The 27,867-nt window shown below is 36.4% G+C and overlaps 3 protein-coding genes across 3 annotated transcripts; 2 read left to right on the forward strand and 1 right to left on the reverse strand.

The window, feature by feature from the left end:
- The first annotated feature begins 384 nt into the window (after window positions 1–384).
- On the forward strand, window positions 385–2,426 carry LOC18014766 (probable cysteine protease RDL4). Its single transcript, XM_006396860.2, has 4 exons — window positions 385–998; window positions 1,399–1,634; window positions 1,737–1,877; window positions 1,992–2,426. Exons 1-4 carry the CDS (start codon window positions 479–481, stop codon window positions 2,232–2,234), a joined length of 1,140 nt encoding a protein of 379 aa, XP_006396923.1. The 5' UTR covers window positions 385–478; the 3' UTR covers window positions 2,235–2,426.
- A 21,019-nt stretch (window positions 2,427–23,445) lies between these two features.
- Window positions 23,446–24,836, forward strand: LOC18014767. The gene has a single exon (XM_006396861.2). It carries the CDS (start codon window positions 23,524–23,526, stop codon window positions 24,646–24,648), a length of 1,125 nt encoding a protein of 374 aa, XP_006396924.1. The 5' UTR covers window positions 23,446–23,523; the 3' UTR covers window positions 24,649–24,836.
- Window positions 24,837–25,724: 888 nt separating this feature from the next.
- Window positions 25,725–27,418, reverse strand: LOC18014768 (peroxidase 39). Its single transcript, XM_006396862.2, has 4 exons — window positions 27,156–27,418; window positions 26,710–26,904; window positions 26,454–26,616; window positions 25,725–26,336 (listed from the first exon to the last, which is right to left on the reverse strand). Exons 1-4 carry the CDS (start codon window positions 27,363–27,365, stop codon window positions 25,924–25,926), a joined length of 981 nt encoding a protein of 326 aa, XP_006396925.1. The 5' UTR covers window positions 27,366–27,418; the 3' UTR covers window positions 25,725–25,923.
- Window positions 27,419–27,867: the final 449 nt, after the last annotated feature.

Below are 27,867 nucleotides of genomic sequence, written 5' to 3' on the forward strand. Positions count from 1 at the left end.
TTTATTATAATAAATGTGTGTTTTTTGTTTTAAAAAAATATTCTAAACTTCAAAAAAAAATATTTTTTTTCCGGGATGAACCTCAAAATGGAATTCACTACTGGAACCTCCATTTTCACCCGAGTTCTTCCCAAACCACCCAACAAAAAAATATTGTTTTTTAATGCTCATAAACCCCTCTATGGAGTTTACTAGTGGACATGCTCTTAGTTTGAGACGTGCTCTTTGCAGGGTGCATAGCTCACCTCCAACAATACTTACAATGCGTAGCACACTTCCAACAATACTTGCAACAGTAGGTTTTCCCACAGATTAAAAAAAAAAAAAAAAAAAGCAAATTCTGAGTACTATAAAAACGTGTCATTTGTAAGCCAAAATAACACAACACAAAAACCTCCTCTCTTCTTTTTATTTTTTTTTAACTTATAAAAAATACAAAAACAAATCAAAGTTTCATTAGTGCTGCTCCGAAAAGAAAATGGGTAGTGCTAAATCAGCCTTGCTGATCCTCTTACTAGTAATGGTCATCGCATCTTGTGCCAGGGCCATAGACATGTCCGTCGTTACATACGATGATAACCACCACGTGACCGCCGGTCCTGGCCACCATCAAACCGCCGGTCCCGGCCGCCGCAACGGAGTTTTCGATGTCGAGGCATCGTTAATATTCGAGCCATGGATTGTCAAACATGGGAAGGTGTACGACTCCGTTGCTGAGAAGGAACGGCGTTTAACGATTTTCAAGGACAACCTCCGTTTCATCACTAACCGTAACGCTGAGAATCTCGGTTATCGACTCGGTTTGAACCGGTTTGCTGATCTATCTCTACATGAGTACAAAGAAGTTTGTCACGGGGCTGATCCAAAACCACCTAGGAACCACGTGTTTATGAGTAGTAGCGATCGATACAAAACTAGTGCTGGTGATGTGCTTCCTAAGTCCATTGACTGGAGAAATGAAGGTGCCGTGACTGAAGTAAAAGATCAAGGCCATTGCAGTAAGTATTGTGATTTTAAAGATTCGATCGGTTTGCTAAAACTTTTTTTATATATAATTATTAAAATATTAAAAACAGCTGAAAAGTAAAATGTACAACGGTGGCTCTTGTGCTATTTATATGGATTTCATTTGTCAAGATAATAAAAAAAATTCTGTCTTCTATGTTATATTTGATTACAAAAACATACGATTAAATTCATTTTTCTTGAAAAATCATTGTTAAAAACTGATAGATTTATAAGTTAGTGTTAGTTAAAAGTTAAAACCTACAATCGACACTTTTTTTTAAAAGGATTCAACCTAGAATCGACACTTACTAGTTACCAATAACATTTCTCGATATTTAATTAGTCCAAAAGTATACAATCTTCATATGCATGCTTCGTGCTTGTGTGAAGGGAGTTGTTGGGCGTTCTCGACTGTGGGGGCAGTAGAAGGCTTAAACAAGATCGTGACAGGAGAGTTAGTCACTTTGTCTGAACAAGATTTGATCAATTGTAACAAAGAAAATAATGGTTGCGGAGGAGGTAAAGTCGAGACTGCCTATGAATTCATAGTTAACAATGGTGGTCTTGGTACTGACAACGATTATCCTTACAAGGCTGTTAATGGAGCTTGCGACGGCCGCCTCAAGGTCGGTATAGTTACGGCCAAATATATAAATGATATATCTAGCAACAAACAAAAAGAGAAATCAATTTTCAATATCTTTACTTTTTCAATACTATTTGTGTAGGAAAACAATAAGAAGGTTATGATTGATGGTTATGAGAATTTGCCTGCAAACGACGAATTTGCTCTCATGAAAGCGGTTGCTCACCAGCCTGTAACTGCCGTTATTGATTCTAGCAGCCGAGATTTCCAGCTTTACGAATCGGTAATGAACAAAAGATTGTTTAAGAATTTTTGTTTACAAATGTCTTTTAAAGTTTTGTAACCGGAAATTTCGGTCTATATATAATGCATTGAAATTTGTTTTACCCCTCAAAAGGGAGTTTTTGATGGAACGTGCGGAACAAACCTAAATCATGGAGTTGTTGTGGTTGGGTATGGAACCGAGAACGGTCATGACTATTGGATCGTGAGAAACTCGTGGGGCAACACTTGGGGAGAGGCTGGCTACATGAAGATGGCTCGCAATATTGTCAATCCAAGAGGGTTATGTGGCATCGCTATGCGAGCTTCATACCCTCTCAAGAACTCGTTTACTAACGGCAAAAGCTCCATGGCCTAATCATATGAACTAAATGTATGCTATGCAAGGGATCGAGTGAGCCAATACTGTATTCGACTTTGAAGTAAAAATAATGTAGTCGATTGGTTTGGCTTTGTAATATATTTTGGACTTGTATGGAGTCACTGTTTGGAGTTTGTATAATATTTATGGTTATTTCGTTTGGGTCTAATGATTAAGATTTTCCGTATTTATATATCAAAAGGTTAAAACGTTCGGTTTCGATTTCTTGATACATGGCGTGGGTATAGGGTCTTTAGTTCTGGGATACTCGTGACTCGAGTCAACATTTAAATACTTGCATGGTTATTATTTTTTAATCAGAAAAATAATTTTTTTTTGAACATTATGAAAATAAAATATTTAAAGCTAAACAATCATATTTAAACAAAATAAACTTCACATGATTTCAAACTTCAAAATGGTTACACTATAACACTTTTTCCATAATATAACACTGAATTTCTCCAAAATAAGATTTAATATATGTAGGATTATATGTAATTATTTAATATAATAATCATATAATATATAATTTGAAACATGTAACTCAGAGTCGGGTGATAATTGCTGTTACATGGAGGGTAGTTGGAAAAAAAAAGAAACAATTCTGATATCCAATTTCTTTATCCATAGACAATAGATTTATGATACTTTTTACCCAAGTACGAGTCAGGCAAGGTGGTTCGAGTCAGGCAAGGTGGTACGAGTCAGGCATGAGGCAACAGTTGTTTAAACGTAATAAAGGTGGGTCTGAAGCCACATGCAATGTTCGTAGTTGGCTGATGTACCGTGGTTCGTGGGTCATTCCCCAAAAACAAAGGTGGATCTGAAGACACATGACAGTGTGCTGTATGCTGACGCGTAGCTTTGCTTTTTTTTTTAGACGCGTAGCTTTGTGTATTTTTTTGGTTTTAGACGCGTAGCTTTGTATTTTTTTTTTACTCCGGTAGAAATACACCAAGATGCTATAGTGAATTTTTTCTTGGTTCAACAAGTCAACAGACATTATGAGTTCCGAATGAATTCGAGTCAATGGACCATGAGATCTAAGAAATCTAAATGAGTTACTATACTACCTGTTCCGAGTTTGAAATATCTTCCAACTAATGTAAGAGATAGCTAAATGGCTTGTTATAGGACTATCATATAAACTGTTTGGATATTTGGTCCAAACCTTGATTTTCCACATAATTGTGTTTTGTTTCTAAGGAGGATCAACCTAAATGAAGTGGTGTAACCCCACACTTTCTTACCATTAAACCACAATCATGCGAGCTAGATGCGTACCTAAAGATAATAAAAGGGTCTTGAAGTTTATTTAACTTTTGTGGCTATAACGATTGCCAAGGCGTCTTGACGATGATGGACATAATTTACTGAATTCACGAAGACTGAGATTATGAGTGCTGTGCTGGGAAAAAGTCTAACAGTTTATGCAAATACATGGATTAGAGTCAAGCTAAGGTTGTCCATCATACCTGTATATGCCACTGGCCTGATTCCCATTACCCCACTCCAATTATTTACCCTCAGGCAAAGTTTGTCACGTGAAACACGTACCCATGCATTCTAAACCGATATGTGCCCCCACATATTTAGATATGTCCGATATTGCTGCCAATAAATAATCTTTTGAAACATTGATAAACTCTTGTAGGTAAACATTAATCCCAACATTAATATATAACCTGACGACGTCGACTGATCATATATATATAAAATGTTTATATAAACTAAATTTTGAATAGAATCTCAGATTAATCCACAAAACTTATGGATATGTGTTAAATATCGAGAGACAATTTGTATGCAATGCCATCGAAGTGCGCAAGAAATTGAGAACTCGATCGGCGAACCAAAATGTATTTCAAAAATATGAAAAAAAATCATACTGATGATCAGTGATCAGGATAAAGAAAATATTTTAAAAAGTTGGAAGATCTTTAAGTCTTTTTAGTTTTTGCATGGCCAGTAAAAGCTAAAATGTTTATATAGTAGTAGTGGTGGAATAAAACTTTGTATATATCGTCACAGTGGTTCGGGGTCGGTATCACAATAATGGATCATGACATTAGAACTTTAATTAGTTTCCAACGTTATACATGCTTATAACATCTCCATCGTTAGCTCACCTGAAAGAAAAGCACTAAGGACGAAACTTGGGATTGAGTAAATGGAACAGAATTATATAACATACTCTGATCCCAAACTTGGAGATGTATGAGTTTCAACCCATACCTCTTAAGTAATCATAAACATTCATCCATTCCATGGTTTTGCATATGTAATTTATCTGTATATATATGAAATCAGACATGTAACCTAATATCAAACAAATATGGGTCCACTACACAAACAAATGTGGGTCTACCACATACTCATATCTTCTATCAAAGGAATGCGGGTCTGACAGACTAGCTACCATGCACAAACTCTTATTTTTGTCCCGGTACGTAGAAGATCATTCCCAACGAGGCGATGATGGCATTTGCATGAAGGGTTGCAGGAAGAAGAGAGATTTGCAATATATATATAGACTTTGACAGATACCATTTCCTTCTTCTTTCTGTTTGTCTTGTAAACAAAATCAACCATTTAATCTGAACTTTTCTTGTGCTTGATATAAATAAATAAAAATAAAAAATCGTTACAGAAAAAAAAAACGATCAGATAAGAAACAGACATTTTATATCTTTGATTGATTTTTTGATACAAATCTTTGCTAGAATCTTTTGTAGACCACATTCTAATAAAACTCACATGGGTTTTGTCTTTTTTTTTTGTTTACATTTTTTTCTACTTTTATCATGTGTATATTTATCTCTTTCTCCATACCATATATATATATATATATATATACACACAATAGTACTATTGGTATTAATTATATTATTATATATACTAACTTCAAATCATATTCGTATAATTAATATTACAATTATTCCATAGTCCAAAATATCTTACATAACCAAACCCATTGAACATTATGATTCCTTCAAAGTCGAATAAATTGTTGGCTCGCTCGATCCTTTGCATAACGTACATTTAGTTAATATAATTAGGCCATGGAGCTTTTACTGGTAGAAAACGAGTTCTTGAGTGTGAAGCTCACATTGCGATACCACATAACCCTCTTGGATTTGCAATGTTCCGAGCCATCTTCATGTAGCCAGCCTCTTCGCATGTGCTGCCCCACGAATTTCTCAAGATCCAATAGTCACTACCATTCTCGGTTCCAAACTGTGGATCCTAAAATCCACACTCAAGGATTTAGTATGTTGATTTTGTGGTAGAAGAATTTGGGCAAGAATTCTGGTAAGAGCGATGTAAAAATAAAGACAAAGATCGACGAATTTGGATTGTATTGATGAAAGATGAATGTTTTTTAAAGTGTTTTTGAGCTAAAGATTGGATGCCTTTTACAAGAGATTCAACTCCTATTTATACTAAATAGAACGAAACATACTAAATAGAACGAGACAAACTGTTCCGAGATCCGCGGGTTAATACGTTCTCTCCTTCTCTGAGATCTCCGCGATCTCCTCTTATCTATCTCTCCACGACCTCTTCTTCTCCGAGATCTCCGCGATCTCTTTTTATCCAGCTTTCCGCGTCCTCTTAGATTGACTTGTACTTGAGTATATTCCTTGGAGATGTTTTCCTTGCCTTAGTTACGGGCCTATAGGGCCCAAAACTTCTCTTATAATGGCTTGTTCACTCAAAGTGCTTTATGGGCTGGATTTGGGCTAAATCCAACACCAACAATTGCCCCCCAGCCCGTTTAGTGAGAAACGAACTAAAGGGGCGGCCTATTTTTGGAGAATTTTTCACCCCATGGGACCTGAACGACCTATATCGCGTGATTTTTGATCATGAGATCAGGATTTCGAACAAGGCGTTATAAATGCTCTTTGTTTAAAATGTGCCGAATTTTTATAAGTTGTGACCATACGATCGTTTTAGAGAGATCGCATTACGGTGCCGAGTAGCGAGTAGCGAACTGTGATAGTAACTTTTGTTTTGTAGGCGCCTAGTTACTCAGCGAGCTACGAGCTTGATGATCGTTCTGTTTAGATCGATTTATGATAGTTTACTGCGGATAACGACTTTTTAATCTACTTTGGTAGAGTTCGTTATCATTTAGCGAGCTATAAACTATGACTATTAATTACCCAATATGATAGCGAACTAAGCTGAGATTGTTCGGCTCAATCGTTACTTAGCGGGCTCGGGGCTTCGAGCTATAAGATCGTTTTAAAAGATCTTGAAGTGAGCGAGTTTTGGAATAAGGGTTTCTATTCACAAACGCGATGTTACATACATTTTATAATTTTGACTAAGTATGTAAGAAAAGATAGTGGCTGGACTCGGTGTTGAGCTGCCTACGTACCCCGTCAAGGGATCAAGCCTGAACGTAGTTCGATTATTGTCGGTGCTCGGAGGTGGTAATGTTTGAGATTTATAACATTCCACATTCTTATCTCTGGCACTCCGGTTCTGATGTTCGCGAGTTTGTAGACACCGCTGCGGACTACTTCGACGATCCCGTAAGGACCTTCCCAGTTAGAGCACAGCTTGTTGGTGCCACACTCTTTAGTGTTATTGAATACCTTGTGTAGCAAGAGATTGCCAATACTAAAGCTCAGGTGTTTTACACCAGAATTATAGTAGCGGGTCGCGGCCTGCTGGTAACTCTAGATTCGGACAAGGATTCGATCTCTTTGTTCTTTGATCACACCTTGCCGATCTCTTAGCCGTTCTTTGTTAAGTTCTCCGTTTTCCGGACAGAAGGGTCCGGTGGATACGTAGAACTAATGTCTGTCACGATCTCATAAGGGAGTCCGTGTCTGCAAAGGTGGAGAGGTTGGGTGTCAGTAACCCGGCTTCGAACTGTTCTCGGAGGACATTTTGTTCTTCCTCGTAGCGAGCGAAGCTCGAAGCTCGATGCAAAGCGTCGTCTAGAGACACCGGACAGCGAACCGATAGTTCCTGTCTGAAAGGTGAGTCGAACCATAGCCCTTGTTTGAGTGCAGAGAGTGCTACTCCCTCGTTTAGTTCGGATATCCTGGATTTAATTTCTTTGAACCTAGCCAAGTAAGACCGCAGGGCCTCCTGGTGATTCTGTCTGCAGGTCCATAGGTCAGCTTCCGTGGCCTTGGACATTATAAACACCGAATAGTGCTTAAGAAAGGCCGAACCGAGCTGCTGGAAATTGTCAATGGATCCTTCTTCTAGCCCGGCGAACCATTCTAGGGCGGATCCGACTAGATTTTCGACGAAAAGCCGGCAATAGCCTACTTCTTTTTCCTCGTCGTTGAGATGAGCTCGGGCTACAGAGAGCCTAAAAGCTCTGAGGTGAGCTAAGGGATCTGCTGTTCCATTACATTCTGGGAACCGCATTTTCCCAGTGTCCTTGATCTTAGCGTTAGCTATGCGATCGGTGAAGGGGGTCCTTCTAGTTTCGTCCAGCACGCGATCTATATCAGGAGCCGCACTCGTTGCTTTATGTACTGCGGCGTACATACATTTTAGCTCGGCGTTGTTTGCTTCGATGTATCGCTGGAGCGCATCGAAGTTGTTTATAGATCGCGGATCTATGATATTTGGAGGGTCCTCCGCGGGCTTCTTATTGCGCGCGTTTCCTTGTTGCTGACTTCCGGTTTGGAAAGTGTCGTCGGCAATCCGTTCTTCGTTAGATCGCTTGTCGGTTGGTGGGTTAGCACGGTTCGTACTATGACCTTGGGATCCGCAGAAGAATAGAGGTGTTGATAGCTGATTTCGACAATCGTCTACTGCAGGTGTTTCGTGCTCCGTTGTTCCGGATCCGAGTATCGGCAGATGACTGACTATCTCACTAAATATTGGGGTGTTGTTAGTTCGCGACGGAGTGACGAACTGTGCTGACAGATTGTCATTTGCGAGGTGTTCAAACTCCAATCGAGTAGTCGGGGGCGGACTTCGATCTTCCTCTTCGGATAGATCGTCGTGATCTTCGCCTTGAGACTGAGTTGGTTGTGTCCGCTCTCGTCGCAAGTTAGCTATCTCTTTCTCATTTCGTGTGAGAATAGCTAGTTGCTCGCGGGCTTGTTCTGCCAAGAAGGCTAGCATCCTTCGAAATTCCGCTAGGTCGTCGCTGGCTATCGTCTGAGACGATCCGGCCCGGACGGATTCAGTTCGATTCGAACTGCTGGATCCGATCGGTGGAGTTCCAAATCTTGTCCAGGTCCGTGAATATGTGAATATTGGGGCCGTTCCGGACTCCGAGCGTGACACGGCGGGCATGCCGGTAGTTCGCATCGCGCTCGAAGAAACAGTTTGAGTCGAGCTGGTTGTCGGATTTGCGACGCTCGGCTCGTTTGTTTGTTTATGGGCAGACGAGCTTTGTGGATCGGTGATCTCGGCATCTCCAGATCGTCCTGCGATGGTGAAGTTTAGTGCGAGGCCGGAGCTTGTCTTAGAGCCAGATGTTTCAACGTTTCTGGGATCCATTTCGTTCTTACTTGTCTTTGAGATCGGTCTCAGGTGTAAGAATTTCTTTGTTTCTTCTCCACAGACGGCGCCAAAATGTGGATCCTAAAATCCACACTCAAGGATTTAGTATGTTGATTTTGTGGTAGAAGAATTTGGGCAAAAATTCTGGTAAGAGCGATGTAAAAATAAAGACAAAGATCGACGAATTTGGATTGTATTGATGAAAGATGAATGTTTTTTAAAGTGTTTTTGAGCTAAAGATTGGATGCATTTTACAAGAGATTCAACTCCTATTTATACTAAATAGAACGAAACATACTAAATAGAACGAGACGAACTGTTCCGAGATCCGCGGGTTGATACGTTCTCTCCTTCTCCGAGATCTCCGCGATCTCCTCTTATCTATCTCTCCACGACCTCTTCTTCTCCGAGATCTCTGCGATCTCTTTTTATCTAGCTTTCCGCGTCCTCTTAGATTGACTTGTACTTGAGTATATTCCTTGGAGATGCTTTCCTTGCCTTAGTTACGGGCCTATAGTACCCAAAACTTCTCTTATAATGGCTTGTTCACTCAAAGTGCTTTATGGGCTGGATTTGGGTTAAATCCAACACCAACACAAACCCCAACCAATTTCAATAGATGACAAGGGCCAGCATTGGCCCAATAAACTCCATCATTTATCGTCACAGTTTGGCTGGGGTCGATGTCACAATGAATCACAAAATAAGTTAGATTTCTTTGCATGCATATATACTGAAGTGGGACATGTACGTTTTTTTATTTTAAGAATTCATTTGTTTAACTATCATTTGTTCATGATGACTGGCTATTCTTATTGTATTCGCAAGTTGATTCAGACAAAAGTGATTTTACCACCAACTCTTATTTGCTAGTAATATTCATATCTTCTTCTTCTTCTTTTGCTTTGGAATGGAGATAGTCTATATATCCACCCATCTCGCCAACATTAACAAACTAAATTTTATCAGGGAAAAAATTGTAATTAATAACTAGAAGAAAGAATCGACTATTGATGGTGACATAACTATAAAATTGTATTTTAGAATGTTTTTTTTGGTCAAGAAATTGTATTTCAGAATATTAATTCACGTTTTGAAATTATAATCTGTAAATGTAGTATAATAGAATTTATATAATTCTTAAATTTACTATATACGTAGTTACGTACTGCTGGATTTAAAACCAGATTATAAACTTTTAAGTTTTAACATCAACTACAACCTAAAACTTTCATTTTTTTATCCATAACCTTGAAATCCATTCATCAGAACAAAAATGTTTCCATAGCGCTATAAATTTGGGATTCACCAAAGAAATGTATGGACCCAGCTTTCTCTAGTTGATTTATCTGGATTCTGGACACTAAGTAAACGATATTTTCTAACATCTATCTTCATAGGCCACAACAAAAGAGGCACTTGTATATATAGTGAGGCTGCAACACTGAGCTCTTGTATTTATAATTAAAAGTTATTGAGAGTAGTGAGCATGTAACATTGAAGCCATCTTTAAACTTCGATAGTCTCCCAAATTCACTTCCCATCACAAGAATTGTGAGGTTTTAACTTCCCTGCAACTCAAAACAGATCCGCAAACAAGAAGAATAAAAGAACACACACAATTGTTAACCCAGTTCACGGCTAACCGCTACGTCTGGAGAGGGAAACTCTTGTCCCTTAACTTCCACTAGATCAAGGTTCAAACTACAACACCAACTGACTTGTTCTACTTGTTACAGGTTTTGTGCCAAGAGAGAAAACACAGAACGCCCTAGAACAAGCTATGTGAAAAGATACGGCCTAAGGAAGAAGAAACAACTAGGTATTCTCTATTCCTTATATACGAACTTGATCTCCACGTTTTTGTGTCTTGGACTTCACATCTTGGTCCAATCTCTTCTCCTATAATACTTGTGTAGAACTTGTATCAGGTCCATCTAAATAATCAGACAGCCCAGTTCTAGATTTGACCCAAAAGGCAACCTGAGATTCACATTCTCCACCTTTGACTTTTGGTCAAAATCCCTTTCACGTAGTTTTCCCCTTTCTCTCTAATGGAATCTGATGCTCATCGATTTCTTCCAATAAGCATCTCCTTCGGTGTCAGCTCCTTTGCCAACTCCACCTGTGAAGAAATTCACACCTCTGATTCTTCTTTTCAGTTCCACCGAAGAATCATGCTTCTTCCTCACACCAATTTCGGACATCTCAAATGAGTGTCCTCTTCCATCAGTTTCAACAGCGAGATTTAAAAAAAAAAAAAAACCCAGGTAAATCAATTTCGGAATCTTTTCTTTTCTGTGACATTCCCTTTCTGATTTCTGCAATTTCTTTTCTGTAAAACCTCTGATTCTGTCGCCGAGACCTCCTGAACAAAATACTGACCCATTTTGTTCTTCTCTTCTGTTTTGCGAGAATACCATGGCTGGCTTCACACAGAATAAGCTTGAAAAGGTAGTACCTGTCAATTCTGACTCTATCCTTTTCCTTATTCCCTTTGTCGATTTTTTCTCTTTCCCGAGAACACTAACTCCTTGTGCTCTCTTCTTCCTGCGAGATGATCCATCGACGAAGACCTTCTCGCTTTCCTCTGGACCTTTTCAGGCGAGGACTCTGAGGCTCTCACGCCCTTGTTCAAACCGCTTTCCAGGTAATCCCTTAGTTAGTAAATCTGCTGGGTTGACTGAAGTATGAATTTTGTGTAGAAAAACATCTCCATCTTCGATGACATCTCTGATAAAATATAATCGATTGTCTATATGCTTGGTCCTCTCATGAAATCCTCCATTTTTCGCCAAGTGTATAGCACTCTGAGAATCTGAGAATACTTTCACATCATCCTGTTCAATACCCAAATCACTAACCATTCGTTTCAACCATAAAGCTTCTTTGAACGCCTCTGTTAAAGCCATGTATTCAGATTTTGTAGTTGACAGAGCTACTATCTGTTGTAGTCCTGATCTCCAACTGACTGTATTACCACCAACCTGAAATACATAACCCGTTACAGATCTTCTTCTATCAAGATCTGTAGCATAATCAGCATCTGAAAAACCTTCGACCTTAAAACTTGAATTCTTTGTGAATGTAAGACTTAAACTTGAAGTTCCTTTAAGATATCGCAATATCCATTTAACTGCTTGCCAATGCACTCTTCCTGGACTTCCCATAAATCTACTAACCACACCCACAGCATGTGCCAAATCAGGCCTCGAACCCACCATGGCATACATGAGCGATCCTACTGCACTTGCATAAGGTATCTCACTCATCAAATGCCTCTCAGTCTTTAATTCTTCATCACTTAAGCTTCTGAGTTTAAACTGAGAACCCAAATGTGTACTCACAGGTTTTGCCTCACTCATACTGAAAGTTCTAAGTACCTGTTCGATGTACTTTTCTTGTGATAGCTTCAGAATTCCTTTTTCCCTGTCTCTGATGAAATCCATTCCAAGAATCCTAGTTGCAGCTCCTAGGTCTTTCATTTCAAATTCTCTCATCAAACTCTGTTTCAACTCCTTAATTCCTGCTGAATTCTTTGATGCAACAAGCATATCATCCACATATATCAAAAGATATACAGAGTTGTGTATATCCGAACCTGAGATATACACACAAGGATCAAACACACTTTTCCTGAATCCTTGACCTTCATAAAACCATCGAACCTCTTATTCCATTGTCTTGGTGACTGTTTAACTCCATACATGGATTTCTTCAGTAAACACACCATTTCTTCCTTCCCTTTCACTTGAAAACCTTCTGGTTGTGCCATATAAATTTCCTCATCCAATGATCCATGTAAAAAAGCTGTTTTTACATCTAACTGCTCCAGATCATAATCTTGATTTACTACAAGTGAAAGCAAAATTCGAATAGACACATGCTTAACTACTGGTGCGAACACTTCGGTATAGTCGATACCTTCCACTTGTGAGAAGCCCTGTGCTACCAGCCTAGCCTTGTATCTTGGCTCCTCAACCCCTGGAATTCCTGGTTTCCATTTAAACACCCACTTGCAGCCTATTATTTTCTTCTTTTCTGGTTTTTCCACCAATTCCCATGTGTCATTCTTGTGCAAAGATTCTATCTCTTCTCCGGCTGCCGATTTCCACTTTTTCCAATCTTTGCTTCTTCTTGCTTCGAAGTATGATTTGGGTTCATCTATTTCAATGTCTTCAGCACAAGACAGTGCATATGCTACAACGTCGAAATCATCATACTTTGAAGGGAACTTTGATACTCTTTTTTCTCTGTCTCTAGCAAGAATATAATTTTCAAGGTTCACTTGATCTTCTTCACCGGCTTCACTTTCTGTGTCTGTTTCTGAACCAGATCCTTCATTTTCTGAACCAGATCCTGATATACCCGAAACTGAACCAGCTCCACCTTGAACAGAATTTTCTGAATCTGCTCCACCTTGAACCGAATTCCCTGCATCTGAGTATTCTGCTGAAGCACCTCTGATTAGATCATTACTTAAAGAAACCCTCTTAATCTTCTTTTGTGTTTGACCGGTTGTTTCTTTCTGAACTAAATCAACAACTTTCGTGGACTTTAATGTATCCTTGTACAACTCATCTTCGTTAAAGACCACGTTCCGACTGATGCTACATTCTCCATCTTCCTCAATCCAAATTCTGTAATCCTTTGTACCTTGCGGATACCCCACAAACACACCCTTGACAGCTTTAGGACTTGTCTTTTCCTTTGACACATGAACATACGCAGAACAGCCAAAAATCTTAATATTACTTAAATCTGGTTTAGAACCACTCCAAACTTCTTCTGGTAACTTTAACTCAATAGATGAATTTGGAGACCTATTGATTAAGTATACTGCTGTTGAAGCAGCCTCAGCCCAGAATCTCTCTTCCAAACCACTTTCTGCGAGCATGCATCTCACCTTATCCATGATAGTCCTATTCATTCTTTCAGACACTCCGTTCTGTTGGGGAGTGTAGGTACACATCCTATGTCTCTTAATACCTGATAACTTACACAGTGTATCAAACTTGTTGTTACAAAATTCTAACCCATAGTCTGTTCTTAGACACTTGATCCTCTTGTTCGTCTGATTCTCAACACTCACCTTCCATTCCTTAAATTTTTCAAAAGCTTGATCTTTAGTTTTCCGAAAGTAGATCCAAACTTTTCTTGAAAAATTGTCAATGAAGGTCACAAAATATTGACAATCTGCAAGACTTTTTGTGACAGATGGAGAATCCCATAAATCAGAATGAATGTACTCAAGAATCTCCTTCGTAGTGTGCTTTGATCTCTGGAAACTCTGCTTGTGAGATTTTCCCAACACACAACTTTCACAGAATTTAAGGTCCTTAACCTCTTTTTCTTTCAGATATCCTTCTTTCACCAGTACGTCCATACACTTGGAACTCATGTGACCCAGTCTTGAGTGCCATTTCTGTGTCGGGTCATTTTCTGATTTTGCTGTAGCAGCTTCAGCCTTAGAGACAGTTCCCTCAAGGTAATATAATCCCTCATAATAAACATCAGCAATTACCCTCTTGTCTCCTTTGTAGAACTGTATTCTTCCGTCCTTTCCTTCATACCGACAGCCGGCTTTGTCCAACAATCCGTACGAAATCAAATTTCGACTCATAGTTGGCATATATCTCACCTCGGTGAGAATCACGGTTGATCCATCTGGGTTTGAAATTTTTATCTTACCCATACCCTTGACTTCACTGTGAGTGTTATTTCCCATCAACACTTTTCCTCCTTTGAACTCTTCCAAGTCTAACAACAAATCTCTGTTTGGAGTTATGTGAAAACTGCAACCTGAGTCCAAAACCCATTCATTTTTTGAATCATGAATGCTGGCGGTAAGAACTAAAGGCTCTTTGACTTCTGTAACAAAGTTAGCAGAATCTTCTGGTTTGCCTTTACCTCTATTTGGACAATCTCTCTTTCAGTGTCCTTCCTTACCACACACAAAGCAACCCTTACCCTTGAACTTATTTTGAGACTTTCCTCTACTCTTCGATCTGGAGTTCTTGTGGTCACTTCCGTCTCTTTTTTCAGATCTTCCTCTTTGACCTACGTATAAGCCTTCAGCATTTGATCTAGGCTTATTCAGCTGCCCTGATTCTTTCAAATCAACTTCCTTGGAATAAGCAGCTGTGTCACTTCCTCAACAGTAATTGTATCTTTACCACTTCCATACTTCAGAGTATGAACTAATGGCTCATATAACTTTGGCAAACTGTTAAGCAGGTAGATGGCTTGATCTTCTTCTGAGATATTGATATCAAGACTAGCTAGATCAGGCACTAGCTTCAAGAAAACATCCAGGTTTTCATCTAAACTCTTACTTTCTTCCATCTTGAAACTGTAGAACTTTTGTTTCAGATATATCCTATTAGGCAGAGACTTTGTCTGATAATTCCTCTCTAATGCCTTCCATATGTCAAGAGCAGTCTTTTCCTTCATGACTTTCCTAAGAATCTTGTCCGTAAGACTCATACTTAAGAGACTTTTCACTCTCTTATCCATTGCAGCCTTCTTTGGATCAATCTTAGGTTCTTTTCCATCTTCCTCCTCCTCAGTGTCAGAAAAAAGTGTTGCACCATCCTTCAGCACAGAGTCCAGTCCAAGGATCTCTAGTTGACACAACATCTTATATATGTTTCCACAAGCCAAAATCGCTTCTACCGTCGAACTTTTCCACATCAAACCTCCTGTTGGTTGGTTCCATTGATCTGCGGTCTTCTACAACTGGTGCTAAAGCGGATCAGCCTTGATCTGCAATCCAAAACCCGGATGCTCTGATACCACTTGTGAGGTTTTAACTTCCCTGCAACTCAAAACAGATCCGCAAACAAGAAGAATAAAAGAACACACACAATTGTTAACCCAGTTCACGGCTAACCGCTACGTCTGGAGAGGGAAACTCTTGTCCCTTAACTTCCACTAGATCAAGGTTCAAACTACAACACCAACTGACTTGTTCTACTTGTTACAGGTTTTGTGCCAAGAGAGAAAACACAGAACGCCCTAGAACAAGCTATGTGAAAAGATACGGCCTAAGGAAGAAGAAACAACTAGGTATTCTCTATTCCTTATATACGAACTTGATCTCCACGTTTATTGTGTCTTGGGCTTCACATCTTGGTCCAATCTCTTCTCCTATAATACTTGTGTAGAACTTGTATCAGGCCCATCTAAATAATCAGACAGCCCAGTTCTAGATTTGACCCAAAAGGCAACCTGAGATTCACAAGAATTTATACCCAACTATTCCATGTTGGAATATATGTTTCACTTATGACTATGTATTGATAAAATCATGCAAACAATTTTTCTTTTCTGTTTTGTTTCTAAAGATCAAATTTTTATTTCGAAATTACAAACTTATTGATTTTTTTTAATCCACTTGGTCATGCAAGGCTTTCACATGGTCTTTTCGGACTTTAGGATTAATCGGTATTGGGGTTTGATACCTTTTAATGTATTTTAAATAATATTTTTCATGAAAAAAAAAAAACTGTGTAGATAAATGTCAATTTTGATCTAATTGAGAATGATGTAAAAAAAATCGTTACAATTCTACAATCTTGACAAAAGCTTTCTTTTACAATTAATTAGTCGAAACAATTTTTTGTGTGTTTTTGTAGTCAAACCCTAATTCATTAAAAACATATTCAATATGCACAAATCAGTCCGTCGGTGAACGGGTGAAGCCTAGGCCTTCGGCAAGTCGGATCTCTATGTCAACAACAAGAACATATAAGTAGAAGCTGTTTGACACATCATATAGAAACAAATTTTTTTTAAGGTTCTTATAGTCAAAACTTTATTATTTTTGGTCAACAGATAGTCAAAACTCTAATCTATTAAAATCAGGCCCAATATGATGACTAGAGTGCAGAGATATGTCCATTTCACGGCCGAAGTGGCATCTGGATCGAGGTCTTGTTCGGCGACCATTGGCTTCATCTTGGGCTTTTAGGATTTCATCTTTGGCTTGGCCGACTTCTTCTACGACGTGGAGTTGAACCTCATGAACATCATCTTGCAGATCTTCTATGGCAGGCTAGATTGACTCGAGATGCTCTTTTACAATGGGCTTGATTGATGATGTTCTAATATGTCGACAGTTCAATTCTTAATGTTTATATTTCCAACCACACATTAGATATTACATGCGTCAATAGCCCTTGGAAACCATGCTTATGATTTAGAATATACACTTTGAAGATGTTTAGATTCAAACTTCAAAGTAGTGTAATATCTTTTTTTTTTTTAATATACTTTTATTTCATTTTCCCCTTAAATAGGCAGCGTTTTGAATTACAATCAGAAGTCGGAACAAACACCTGAAATAAAAGTAATCTAATACAAGTTGGAAACTCATGTGAACCAAACATTATGCAAAAACAGTGATTATAAGGAACGAAAGAAGATCAACACTGAATGAATCTAATTTCTAATTTCTTCTCTTTGTTTGAACGACGGGCTAGACAGCGAGGCATTTGAGTTGGCTACAAAGACCTGACTTGCATTTTCTTTGGTGGCCCATGTCATGGACGTAGGCATACAGTTCATCCCAGCCCGTTAACGAGATCCATTAACTTAAAATTTTGAAATATATGAACCTAATTCATCACAATGGTGCATAATTTCACTATTCAGTAATCGGTTGTGAATTCCCTGACTAAGAACATTTGTTTATATTGCTTGACGACTAATTAGGCTGTGCTAATCTCACTGATGCAGCACTTATCCCTTTTAATTATTTGATAACAGTTCCATAACTTTGAGTAAAAGAAAATAATTTTGTTTATAATATAATATATGTTTTATTAAAAAAAATGAGAAAATTTGTTATATAGACTAAGACTCGGTCAAAATTTGCCAATAAGGAAAAACAGTGTTTCAGGTAAAAATTTTGAATTCCAAATTGTGGCAGATTACGAAAAGAATCTTCGAACTAACTTTTTCTATTTTGCTAATTGTATTTTTGATTTAATTTAAATGACGGAAGAAAAGATAATATCAACCTCTATAGATTTTTATAAATTGCGTATATCTGTTTGTAGGCATTTGAGAACCACAAAATATAACAGCTATGAAATTTTTCTCTCATCAATCTTCTTTATTTAACATATAAGTTATACCATTACATAACTTCTTATCAAACTACATACTTTGTTAGCATGGTAAGTTTCTGTATTCTTAAAACAAAAATGATTTTTGTATTGTTTGACACCTCTGAGTTGCTATATTTGATTCGATTATTGATTATATCAGAACTTATTAACATATACATTATACAGTTATATTAAACATTATCAGTCTAAATAATTATATTCATGTGTATGCATCTACTTAATATATAAGTTATACAATTACATAATTTCAAACTACATACTTTGTTAGCATGCTAAGTTTCTGCATTCTTAAAAAAAAAGGATTGCTGCATTCTTTGACACTTGTATATTTGGTTTGATAATTGATTATATCAGACCCCGTTAACATATACGTTATAGAGATATAAAACGTTAGCAGTATAAATAATTTTTTAGCGCGCTGTTTTTATCTGATATACGTTAACATATAAGTTATACAATTACTTAACATATTATAAAGCTATATAATTTGTTAGCGTGCTTAATTTCAGTTGCTATAATTGACTTATCGAGTATTAATTTAAATTTATATGTGTAATAATATAGTTAACATGTTAAGTGGAATATTAGAGATATATCAAAACATTTATATGATATAGTAAATGAATTGTAATCATCTGTAAAATATATTAGCAATCTAACACTCAATTTTGAAACCTAATTCCAAATTCAAAAATAATTTAGAGTGAGTGCAGCTTTTGGATTCAAAGATAACCAGCTATATATTATCCAACTATATATTATTTTGATATATTAAAACATTTGTTAGATGGTATAAACATTTATTGATTGTTAACTTTCAAATTAACATATTTCCAACTTAACTCATCGAAATCTCCGTCTTCAACAATCACTCTCTCAATCTCAGATCCATATTTTTAGAGAAGAAACAAAATTTTTAATTTACATCAACAGATACATTCAGAGAAGAGACGAAACTAAAAATAACTTTGATTTAGATAAGATAACAAGTTTGATTAGTTCTCTCAAAAAAATTGAAACCAAACCAGAGAAATTGATCAGTATGGTTTCTGGGTCGCCAAAACTGCCGGAAAACGACGGTTGCTCCATAGTCGCCAGAAGCTTCCCCAATTGTGAGTCTCGTAATCTCTTTGCTTCTTCATGATCAAGTGCATTAAGGATGGCCTTCATGGCTTTCGATTTCTGGTAAGAGTTAACCCTCTCACCTACTGGTTCATGACCGGCGGCAAAAATCCTTGCGGCAAAACTAAAATTAGACATGTGTTTGGGTTGAACTGACAAGAAGAACAATAAATCAGAACGGGTGTACTGCGAATCAAGAAATTACAGTTGAAAATAAGAATATTTGCAACAAAAAAAATCACAAATTTTACACGGATAGTGGGAGCGTGGTGTAAATGGCTTGAGGAGAGGACAAAAACCGTCTTTGGATTTTTGTAGTTTTGAGATCCAGTCTAACAAGAAGTTTACCTAAAATGTTATATTCGAACCAGATTTATTCGAAGCTGTAACAAAATATCGGCGATATTAACAAATAAGGAAACAATAAATGTTGTATTTTAAAATATAAATAAATATAGTATTATCTTCTTGTTCAATAAAAAATTATTAAATCTGACACACAATCTCGAAATGCAGATGCATGATCTTAGCTATAGGCTCGATAGTATAGGGGTAATGTTGTATTAAAAGAAATAACACAGCAGTGAACTTTCCTTCTTAGCAAATTATGAACAGTCCCAAATATATACGGTACATTTTCTTAAAAAAAATTGTCAACTACCAATATGATTAAATGAAGTTTTCGCCGGTAAAATGGTGGTTTTGTGGAACAACCCATACCGACTCTCTTATACTTACTTGAAAAAATAAGAAGTCTTGTGCCCAAATCTTCTTTGCAAGAGAGTCAGCATAGACATTTAAAAAAAAAAAAAAAATATGAGTTATACTAAAATTTTCAAAACATGAGATAGAATGAATCTATTTCTGAAATAAATACCGGTCTGTCCACCAGATTCTTATCATTCCCACCAAATCTGAACAGTTTGTTATTTTCTTTTAAGCAAGACATAGTCCAATGTAATATGTCCATCTCCTTATGTAATGCCAAGAGATTTCTACGACAACCTTTGAAATCTGAGAAATTTCTACGGCAGCCTTTGAAATCTGAAGATTTCTTTGTGTCATTAAACTTAAATGTGCATATAAATGTAGGATTAACAAATATATTTTTGACAAAGCTATTTTTTTATCAATATGTTTTGATTCGAATGATAACACAAATTAAAAATGACATTACTACTGCAAATCTTGATCAATTTAGCATCGTTTAAAGTTTATCAACTTAGAGTTCGTGTAGTGATTAACGCCAAGAATCATCCAAATGAATTTATGTCTATCTGAGACACATGATTTCGACTCTCCCGTTACGAGCCAATGTGTTTAGAAGGAGAGTATTAGCATATATATATAGCCTATATATATATAGTTAACAAAAAATTGCTTAAGTTTTCAAAACTCTTATTTGTGTCACATTTAGACAGAGATATTAGAAAAACATATACTGTAATGTAAAATTATGAAATTTGTGGAATTCCACAATAACGCGTTTAGATCTCTTTCCCTCGACGACAAGAAAAAAAATAGATCTCTTTCCCTCATTTAGATCTCTTATTTGGCTGAGTTTTTTTCCTTCTGCTCTATTCTCTCACCATTATCTTTCACAGAGAAGGAGTTTTTCTCAACTTTTGATGTATATTTCCGATTAATATCGGATTTCTCTTTTCGTTTAACGGATAATAACTTCTGATCTATTCGGATCTTCTCCGCTTCCGTCTATCGATTTTCTTCTTTGCTGCTTTTGATTGATTTGTCTTCTAACAACTGTCGCTAATCCTTAGTGGAGTGCAAATTGTTAGAGAAATCAGGTTTTTACTGAGATAAAGCAAAGAAATTTCGATTTTCGGATAGTGTTTTAGACTTTTTTTCTCCTCTACAGATGATTCCTCTTAAACTTGAGGTGGTGATGAAAGGATCCTGCGGTAAGAGTTGGGCTTCTTCTTCCGAACTTTGGCATCATCTTTCTCTCAGCTGGGAGACTAAAATCTCCCCAGATACCCTCATAGAAGCCATACATGGCGATGGATAACAAGTCTAGCGTCAAAGATGATCGGCGGTGAGATTTGATCGGAGAATTAAAAATTCTGGCCATTACTTTACGGATTTAATTGGAGGATGAAATAAACGAAAAAGAAACAATGATTTGAAGTGGATGCAGATTCGATTGGAGTTATCATACTCTTCGGATATTCGATTCTCCGGCGAAGCTTTGTTTCGGCGATGAATCACCGACATCTTCTCTCCGGAAATCGACATTCAACCCAGGCTTGCCGCGTGTTGCACATGTGTTTTAATATTATCGATCCGTATCTCTTGTTTTTGGGCTAAGATTGATATTTCGGCGTCTTATTATAATAAGTGTGGGTCTCAAATCTTCTGTATTTTGTTCGTTTAATAGGCTTAGACGACCAAAAAAAAAAGATTTCTTATTTGTGGCTGTCATATGACGGCAAACCGAATCGATATATAATTCAAAAGTTATTTTTTCCATCGCTTTTGGTTGTTCAATTGCTTTTCCGACAATGATACTTTTGTTGATAATTAGTTAATTATATGATATTTCTGTGATTTTTAAGATATAAATATTTAATACGTGTTACTTGGGAAATTATAAAATGAAGTTCAATCATTACTTTCCATGTGGCTTTCACATAAGTTCATAAGGATTAATTCTAATCGCTTTTTTTGTTTTTCGTAAAAATTATAACCGCTTTTAGTTCTATTTTAGTATTCTTTTCTAACAGTCATCTACTGTTAGCTTTAACCGACCAAACCATTTTTAGAGTACACTACGATAACGATCCTCATGTCCTGCAAAATAAATAGTGTTATTTACTAATTAAGATTTATTAGCCCAATTCGGGACTAAAGAAATTTATTAATTTATAATGATTATTAATTTATCGAGTATTAATTTATAAAGATTCTACTGTAATTAAGTCATTAATTTTAGTACTAATGTTTTTTTTATTTTTTTAAATAATATTATTTTAAAGTGTGTGAATTAATTGAATCATTAATTTTAATTTTTTCTCTTTTTTCATTTTCAACGTTTTTATCTATGTATTTTTCAAAATTGCTTTTCATCATTTTTGTGTTTTTTTCTTTTTATTTTTTTCTTTCTTTTCATCGTCTTCTTCATCATTTTGAACTTCTAATTTTTTTTAAAAAATTTTCATTTTTCTTATTTTACATCTATTATTTTAATTTGTTTGGTGTATGTATTTTTTTTTACTTCGTATTCATCTGTATCGTTTTAATTATATTTTGATTTTTCTTCTTTTTCTATTTTTTTTATTTTTTTTATTGTTTTTAAACTTTTTTATCATCGTTTTTTCTTAACTTTTTTTAGTTTTACTATTATTTTCTTTAATAAAAATATAAGAATTATAAATAGAGTATAAATAATTAAATAATTAATTTTAGTAATAATATTAATATTTTTTTAATAAAAAATAATAATTATTAATATATGTGAATTAATTGAGTTATTAAATTTAGTTTTCATTGATATTGATATGGACATCCTATATAAAGAAAAAAACTTTCTAATTATATAATAGATTATGTATAGCAGTAATTATCGCATTACAGTTTCTTAAAATATCTATGAATGCATACTTAAAAACATTACAAAATAGATAGAATTTATTAGAACTGTGGAAGATAACAAAAGCGCACGGAAGCCAATAGATATGCGTGACTCAGTCAAAGGCTTCTCTGTCTATTGTCTACCACGTTTGCTTTTCATAATTTATTTATTACAGTATTTCTGTTAGCCAATAAAATTAGTATTATTAATTTTCCTTTTGCTACTGACAATAAGGATACTTTCTCCAAGAGGTTCAGTTTTTCAGACGAAACGGTCGAATTCCTTTCTTTATGTACACTTTTATGGTGAATAAACCAATTCGATGGCGAGAAAAAATTGATTTGATTTTTCATTTTGGAAAAACTTAGCAAAATAAGATGTAAAAGAGTAAATTTAGTGAAAAGCGATGGAAAGTTATATAGGGTTCTTTTGCCATTAAAAAAAACACTTTCTAAATAATACTTTTTGTATTCATTTTAGTTTTCAAAATTTGCAGATCAAATATAATAAAATTGAAGCTAACATGTAGTAGAACTCGTCGTTACCATTGTCCTTGTCAAATTTGTAAAACTAAAATAAAATTATAAAAAATACTGCATATATAAATATTAGTTTACTATTTACCTTACGAGTTACAAATATGCTCATTTGTGTGGAAAGTAAATTTTGTTTTGTTGGAAATTAAATTCGAAAGGATAATAGTGAAGGAAAAAAACAATTACATACACCGAAAAAAAAAAGGACAAGAAGAAAGAAGAACAAGTCTCTGGTCTCACTATCCGACAAAGACATGTCTTCCAATCTTATTCTCCCATATAATGACTTTTGCTCTTTGGTCAAAAAATCCCCAAAAACCCTCTTCTCTCTCTAAATTGCATTTGCTTTCCTAAAAAATTCTCCCCCAAAAAGATCACAAATTTTGTTGTTTTCCGTTAACCTCTCCGTTTAAATGGCGCCGGTGACGGAGCATCAAGGGTCTTTCCTAAGTCGAATCAGCCGTCGCAATCAAATCGTTTCCATGGACGTTAATCACGAGCAAGAGCTCGAAGAACTCGAAGATTTCCAGAAACACGTAGCTGAGCGTTTCACGGAGTTACTATCGCCGTCGAACACCACCACCACCGCCGCAGATTCGCCGGAATCTGACCCGATTCTCTCGATCCAATGGCTACGGAAGCTTCTCGATGTTTTCATGTCTTGCGAATCGGAGTTTCATTCGCTGCTGACCTCGAATTCGTCTCAGATCTCGAAACCGCCGTTGGATAAGCTTGTCCCGGAGATGCTTGATCGGATTGTTAAGGCTCTTGATATCTGTACAGCCGTAGTCAACGGCGTTGACTTAGTCAGACAAATCCAGCGTCTCGCAGAGATCGCCGTTACGGCGTTGAAACAACGGCCGTTAAGTGACGGAAGCGTTAGAAGAGCTAAACGGGCGCTCACGAGCCTCCTCGCCGCTTTAAACGCCGATAAAAACAGCGTTAGCAGCGGTAGGAAGACAACGACGGCGGAGCAGTGGTCGTCGATGGGCCGGCGAAGTGGCGGCGGAGGAGAAGGGTGTGTGAGCAAGAATTGGTCAGCGGCGAAGCAGATTCAAGCAATGACAGCGAATCTAGTAGCGCCACGTGGCGGGGAGTCGTCGCCGATATATATAATGAACAGTGTGATGGTAGTGATGATGTGGACGCTAGTTGCGGCGATTCCTTGTCAGACAAGTAACGGATTGACGGTTCATTTGCCGTTGCCGAAGAATCAGGTTTGGGCTAGCGCCGCCGTGAGCATCCATGAGAGGATCGGAGAAGAGCTTAAACGGAAGGAGAAGCGTTGTGGTGGTGGTGGATTGATGGAGGAGATGCAGAGGATGGAGAGAATTGGGTTAAAAATGATGGAGTTCAGTGAAGGGTTTAGGTTTAATGGGGAGGAGAATGTGGTGGAGGAAGTGGCGGAGATGGAGGAGATTTGCCGGAAAATGGAAGATGGGCTTGAAGGGTTACAAAGAAGAGTTAGAGAAGTGTTTCATAGGTTGATTAAAAGCAGAAGTGAGATTCTTGAAGCGATTGATCATTGTAATGGTTAAGATAGGGGGAGATTATTTTTTTGAACTCTGGTGTGAAAACCTAATCTGAAAATGCAGGTTTTGATTGTTTTTATTTAATGATAATCTTTGATGTACATAATCTACAGCTCGTTATTACAGATATGTATACACAATGTTCTTTTTTTGGAGGGGGTTTATACTGAGACTGCAAAACTGTAGTGTATTGTGAGTAGACAATTTGATTTTTCTAAATCTCTTTCACCAAGTGGAATCAAACTTGGGAAATAAATAAATTAGAATTTTTGTTTTGTTTTCTCACACTGAGGCTAATGTAATGCTAAAGAAGTGTTGCTTTCACATATATAATTGATTCTTAATATGTGAGAAGAATAATGCTAAATTAGAATTAGCCAAGTATTTGCGGAAATTTAATTGGACGAGAGAATCAAAGTCACCAGTATCCAAGTATCTATGAACTGTGAGATACCTTTGGTTACTTTAGGCGTATCAATGGAGAATTTGAGGTTGAATCAGAAGTGGATCAATATGGGCTTTACTTAGCCCAATATAACTTTTCTATTCCACCATTATGAGCATATCTGCATATCTCTTTTGTTCATGGCCTCTGGCCTACCTACATTTTTCTTACATCACTTTTGCCATTTTGAACATCATAATAAAATTATTTTCCGGCCGTAAAAAAAAAAATTAAAACTGATAAAATAAAAAATATAGTTATAAAGAAAACTTCCCTAGATTATTATTCATTAAAATATTTCATCGTATTATTCAAACTTTATTTCAAGATTTGGTAACATTATTATAGCTTGATTAAAATTTTTTTTTTATGATATTTAATATCAGTTCTATCTTAAAATGTTAAGTCAAGTACAGTCACTTTGATGGAACTAATTCATCTTTCGCTGTTTTCTTATGACATTCCAATATTTCATTGATAAAACTGATTTTTATTTTTTTATGTATTAAATTTGAACAATAGTTCAATTTGTGCTCACTTCAGCTCCATAAAAAAAAGTTTTGTTTACAATACGCTAAAATTAATCATTTTTCCGACAACATAATTCATAAAAATATATCATTCAGAAACGCAATAGTGAAAAAAAAAGACACAAATTTTATTAAAAAAGTACACGGGAAAATTTAATATGATTACAGTTCCACAAACGTGAAAGTTATTCAAACCACATAGAGTCTGTATTGTAAACAGTACACACTCAAAATAGTTTACAAAAAATAAACACTCAAAATAACGCAAAAAAAAAGCTTTTAAAAAACAAAATGAAGAAACACTTTTTAATTAACCACTGCACAGGTTCTTCGAATTTCCCCATCCGACCCGGTTTTTACACCAATCCTTCCCATTTTCTCCATCGACTTTCCGAACTCAACGAAGAAATCTTGCTCAGATCCTCCAGCAAAGCGTCTAACCAGAGCCAACGCAGCCGAATTCATAGTCAACGCCGCGTCAGACTCAAAAAGTCCACGACGTTTCAAGACTAGCCTAAAGTAACTAAGATCGAAGGTGTTTCGACTACCAGGATCCATTTCGACCTTTGTGGTATTGTCGGCGAGAGACAAACATCTTCTTGCTTTGAGATTGTCTGCGTATTCACTGTCGAGCGATGGATCTTGATCTCCGACGCCAGTAAAGTTGAAAAGACGGTTCGAGAAGGAGGAGCAATGAGACACTCCAATAGTATGCGCACCTAAAACGTTAAATGAACTCATTTTGAATCAAACGGCACCGTTTTGTTCTATGGCTTTGGTTCAACCATAATTTTATAAAATTACTAAACCGAACCGGAAGAATTCAATTTTCTTACCGGATAACAAGACTAGGTCCTTAACATCAAGTCCTTGGTTTCCAAAGAGAGTTATAAGAGTCGTGAAGTTTCCAAAAGGAGGAGGGATATTATTCAAAGACTCGTTAGCATTAGAGATACGTCCGTCTCTGCGTCCTGTAGGAACACTCCATGTTGGTCCACCCTAAACAAAAATGTAACCAAGACCGGTTTGTTTTGGTATCAGTGGGTTATAAATTAGATTTATCGAGGTGACAAATATTGTTAGCAGACTTACAATGGCAGCAACAGAGTCTCTAGTAGCGAGAGTGATGATATCGGCACATGAGACTATTCCTGGACACTTGGATTCGAGAACTTTCTTCACTAGATCGATAAAGTCGAAACCTCTAACAGTTAGATTCGGTGGAGATACCTTCTCCACTTGTTGGTTTCTTGATGTCGCGTTGATCAAGATCGAACCATCACAACCCTACCAACACCAAATACATATAATCAGTTACGTATTTTTATATCATACGTATATATGAATAATTAAATGTTATGTTTAATGTATGCTTTAAAATAACTTATTTGATGATACTAACTCAACTTTTATTTTCTATTATTGTAGTGGTTTTCAGACTTATAATCTACATACTGAGTAATATGCAAGCAATTTGAGAAGCTAGTATGGAATTTATATTTATGAATTATGATAAAAACAAAAATGAAGATTAATACCCGAACGAAGCAATCATGGAAATGCATCCTAATAAGACCAGCAGCCAAAGAGGGTACGTTGCCGATATGTTGGTTGACAAGATTTTGTACTATCTTCTCTGCGTTAGGGCAAGTTTTGTCGTAGAACCCTATCTTCAATTGTGCTTCTGAAAAGCTCATAGACCCTAGAATCACAAGAATCGTCACGAAAACTAAAACGAATCTCGCCATTTTGTTTTTTCTTGAGATCACTTAATAAGAAGATTGACTCGACAATGGTTGGAGATATAAGTGTTCTCGAGTTATAGTTATATATACTGTTGGTCGTGAGAGGATAAAGCAATGAGAAGAAGAGAACAAGAAGAAGTAAGCTAACTAACATGTTCTCTTTATTCCTGTTCATGTTATAAATTTCCATTATCATCATAAAGTTATCACTATTTATTATTGTCCTTTCTCTTTGTTATCACTATTTATTACTTTCTATTATATTTTATAAGAAATATGGATTAGTTAATTATGGTCATATATGTACCTGTTAAACTAGTACGTATTGGTTTGCCAAGTTGAAATTGAACAAGAATAGAAATGTTATCGTTACATGTAATTCAAACCGAGCATTCCAATAGGAGTTGTGAATATCTTTCATCAACTGAACAATTGTTTTCATATATAATTTGGATTTTAGTATTTAACTCGCATGCTATTTGTGCAAATATTTGAATTTTATTTA

Source organism: Eutrema salsugineum, unplaced genomic scaffold, assembly GCF_000478725.1.
Source record: "Eutrema salsugineum unplaced genomic scaffold, Eutsalg1_0 scaffold_3, whole genome shotgun sequence".
Taxonomy (NCBI): Eukaryota; Viridiplantae; Streptophyta; class Magnoliopsida; order Brassicales; family Brassicaceae; genus Eutrema; species Eutrema salsugineum.

Coding starts and splice junctions, on each gene's coding strand:
- LOC18014767 (XM_006396861.2), top strand. CDS start 23,524: ATGGCGCCGGTGACGGAGCATCAAGGGTCTTTCCTAAGTCGAATCAGC.
- LOC18014766 (XM_006396860.2), top strand. CDS start 479: ATGGGTAGTGCTAAATCAGCCTTGCTGATCCTCTTACTAGTAATGGTC. Junction 1,635..1,736: donor CTTGCGACGGCCGCCTCAAG/GTCGGTATAGTT, acceptor CTATTTGTGTAG/GAAAACAATAAGAAGGTTAT. Junction 1,878..1,991: donor ATTTCCAGCTTTACGAATCG/GTAATGAACAAA, acceptor ACCCCTCAAAAG/GGAGTTTTTGATGGAACGTG.
- LOC18014768 (XM_006396862.2), bottom strand. CDS start 27,365: ATGGCGAGATTCGTTTTAGTTTTCGTGACGATTCTTGTGATTCTAGGG. Junction 26,905..27,155: donor TCCATGATTGCTTCGTTCGG/GTATTAATCTTC, acceptor TGGTGTTGGTAG/GGTTGTGATGGTTCGATCTT. Junction 26,617..26,709: donor GAGACTCTGTTGCTGCCATT/GTAAGTCTGCTA, acceptor ATTTTTGTTTAG/GGTGGACCAACATGGAGTGT.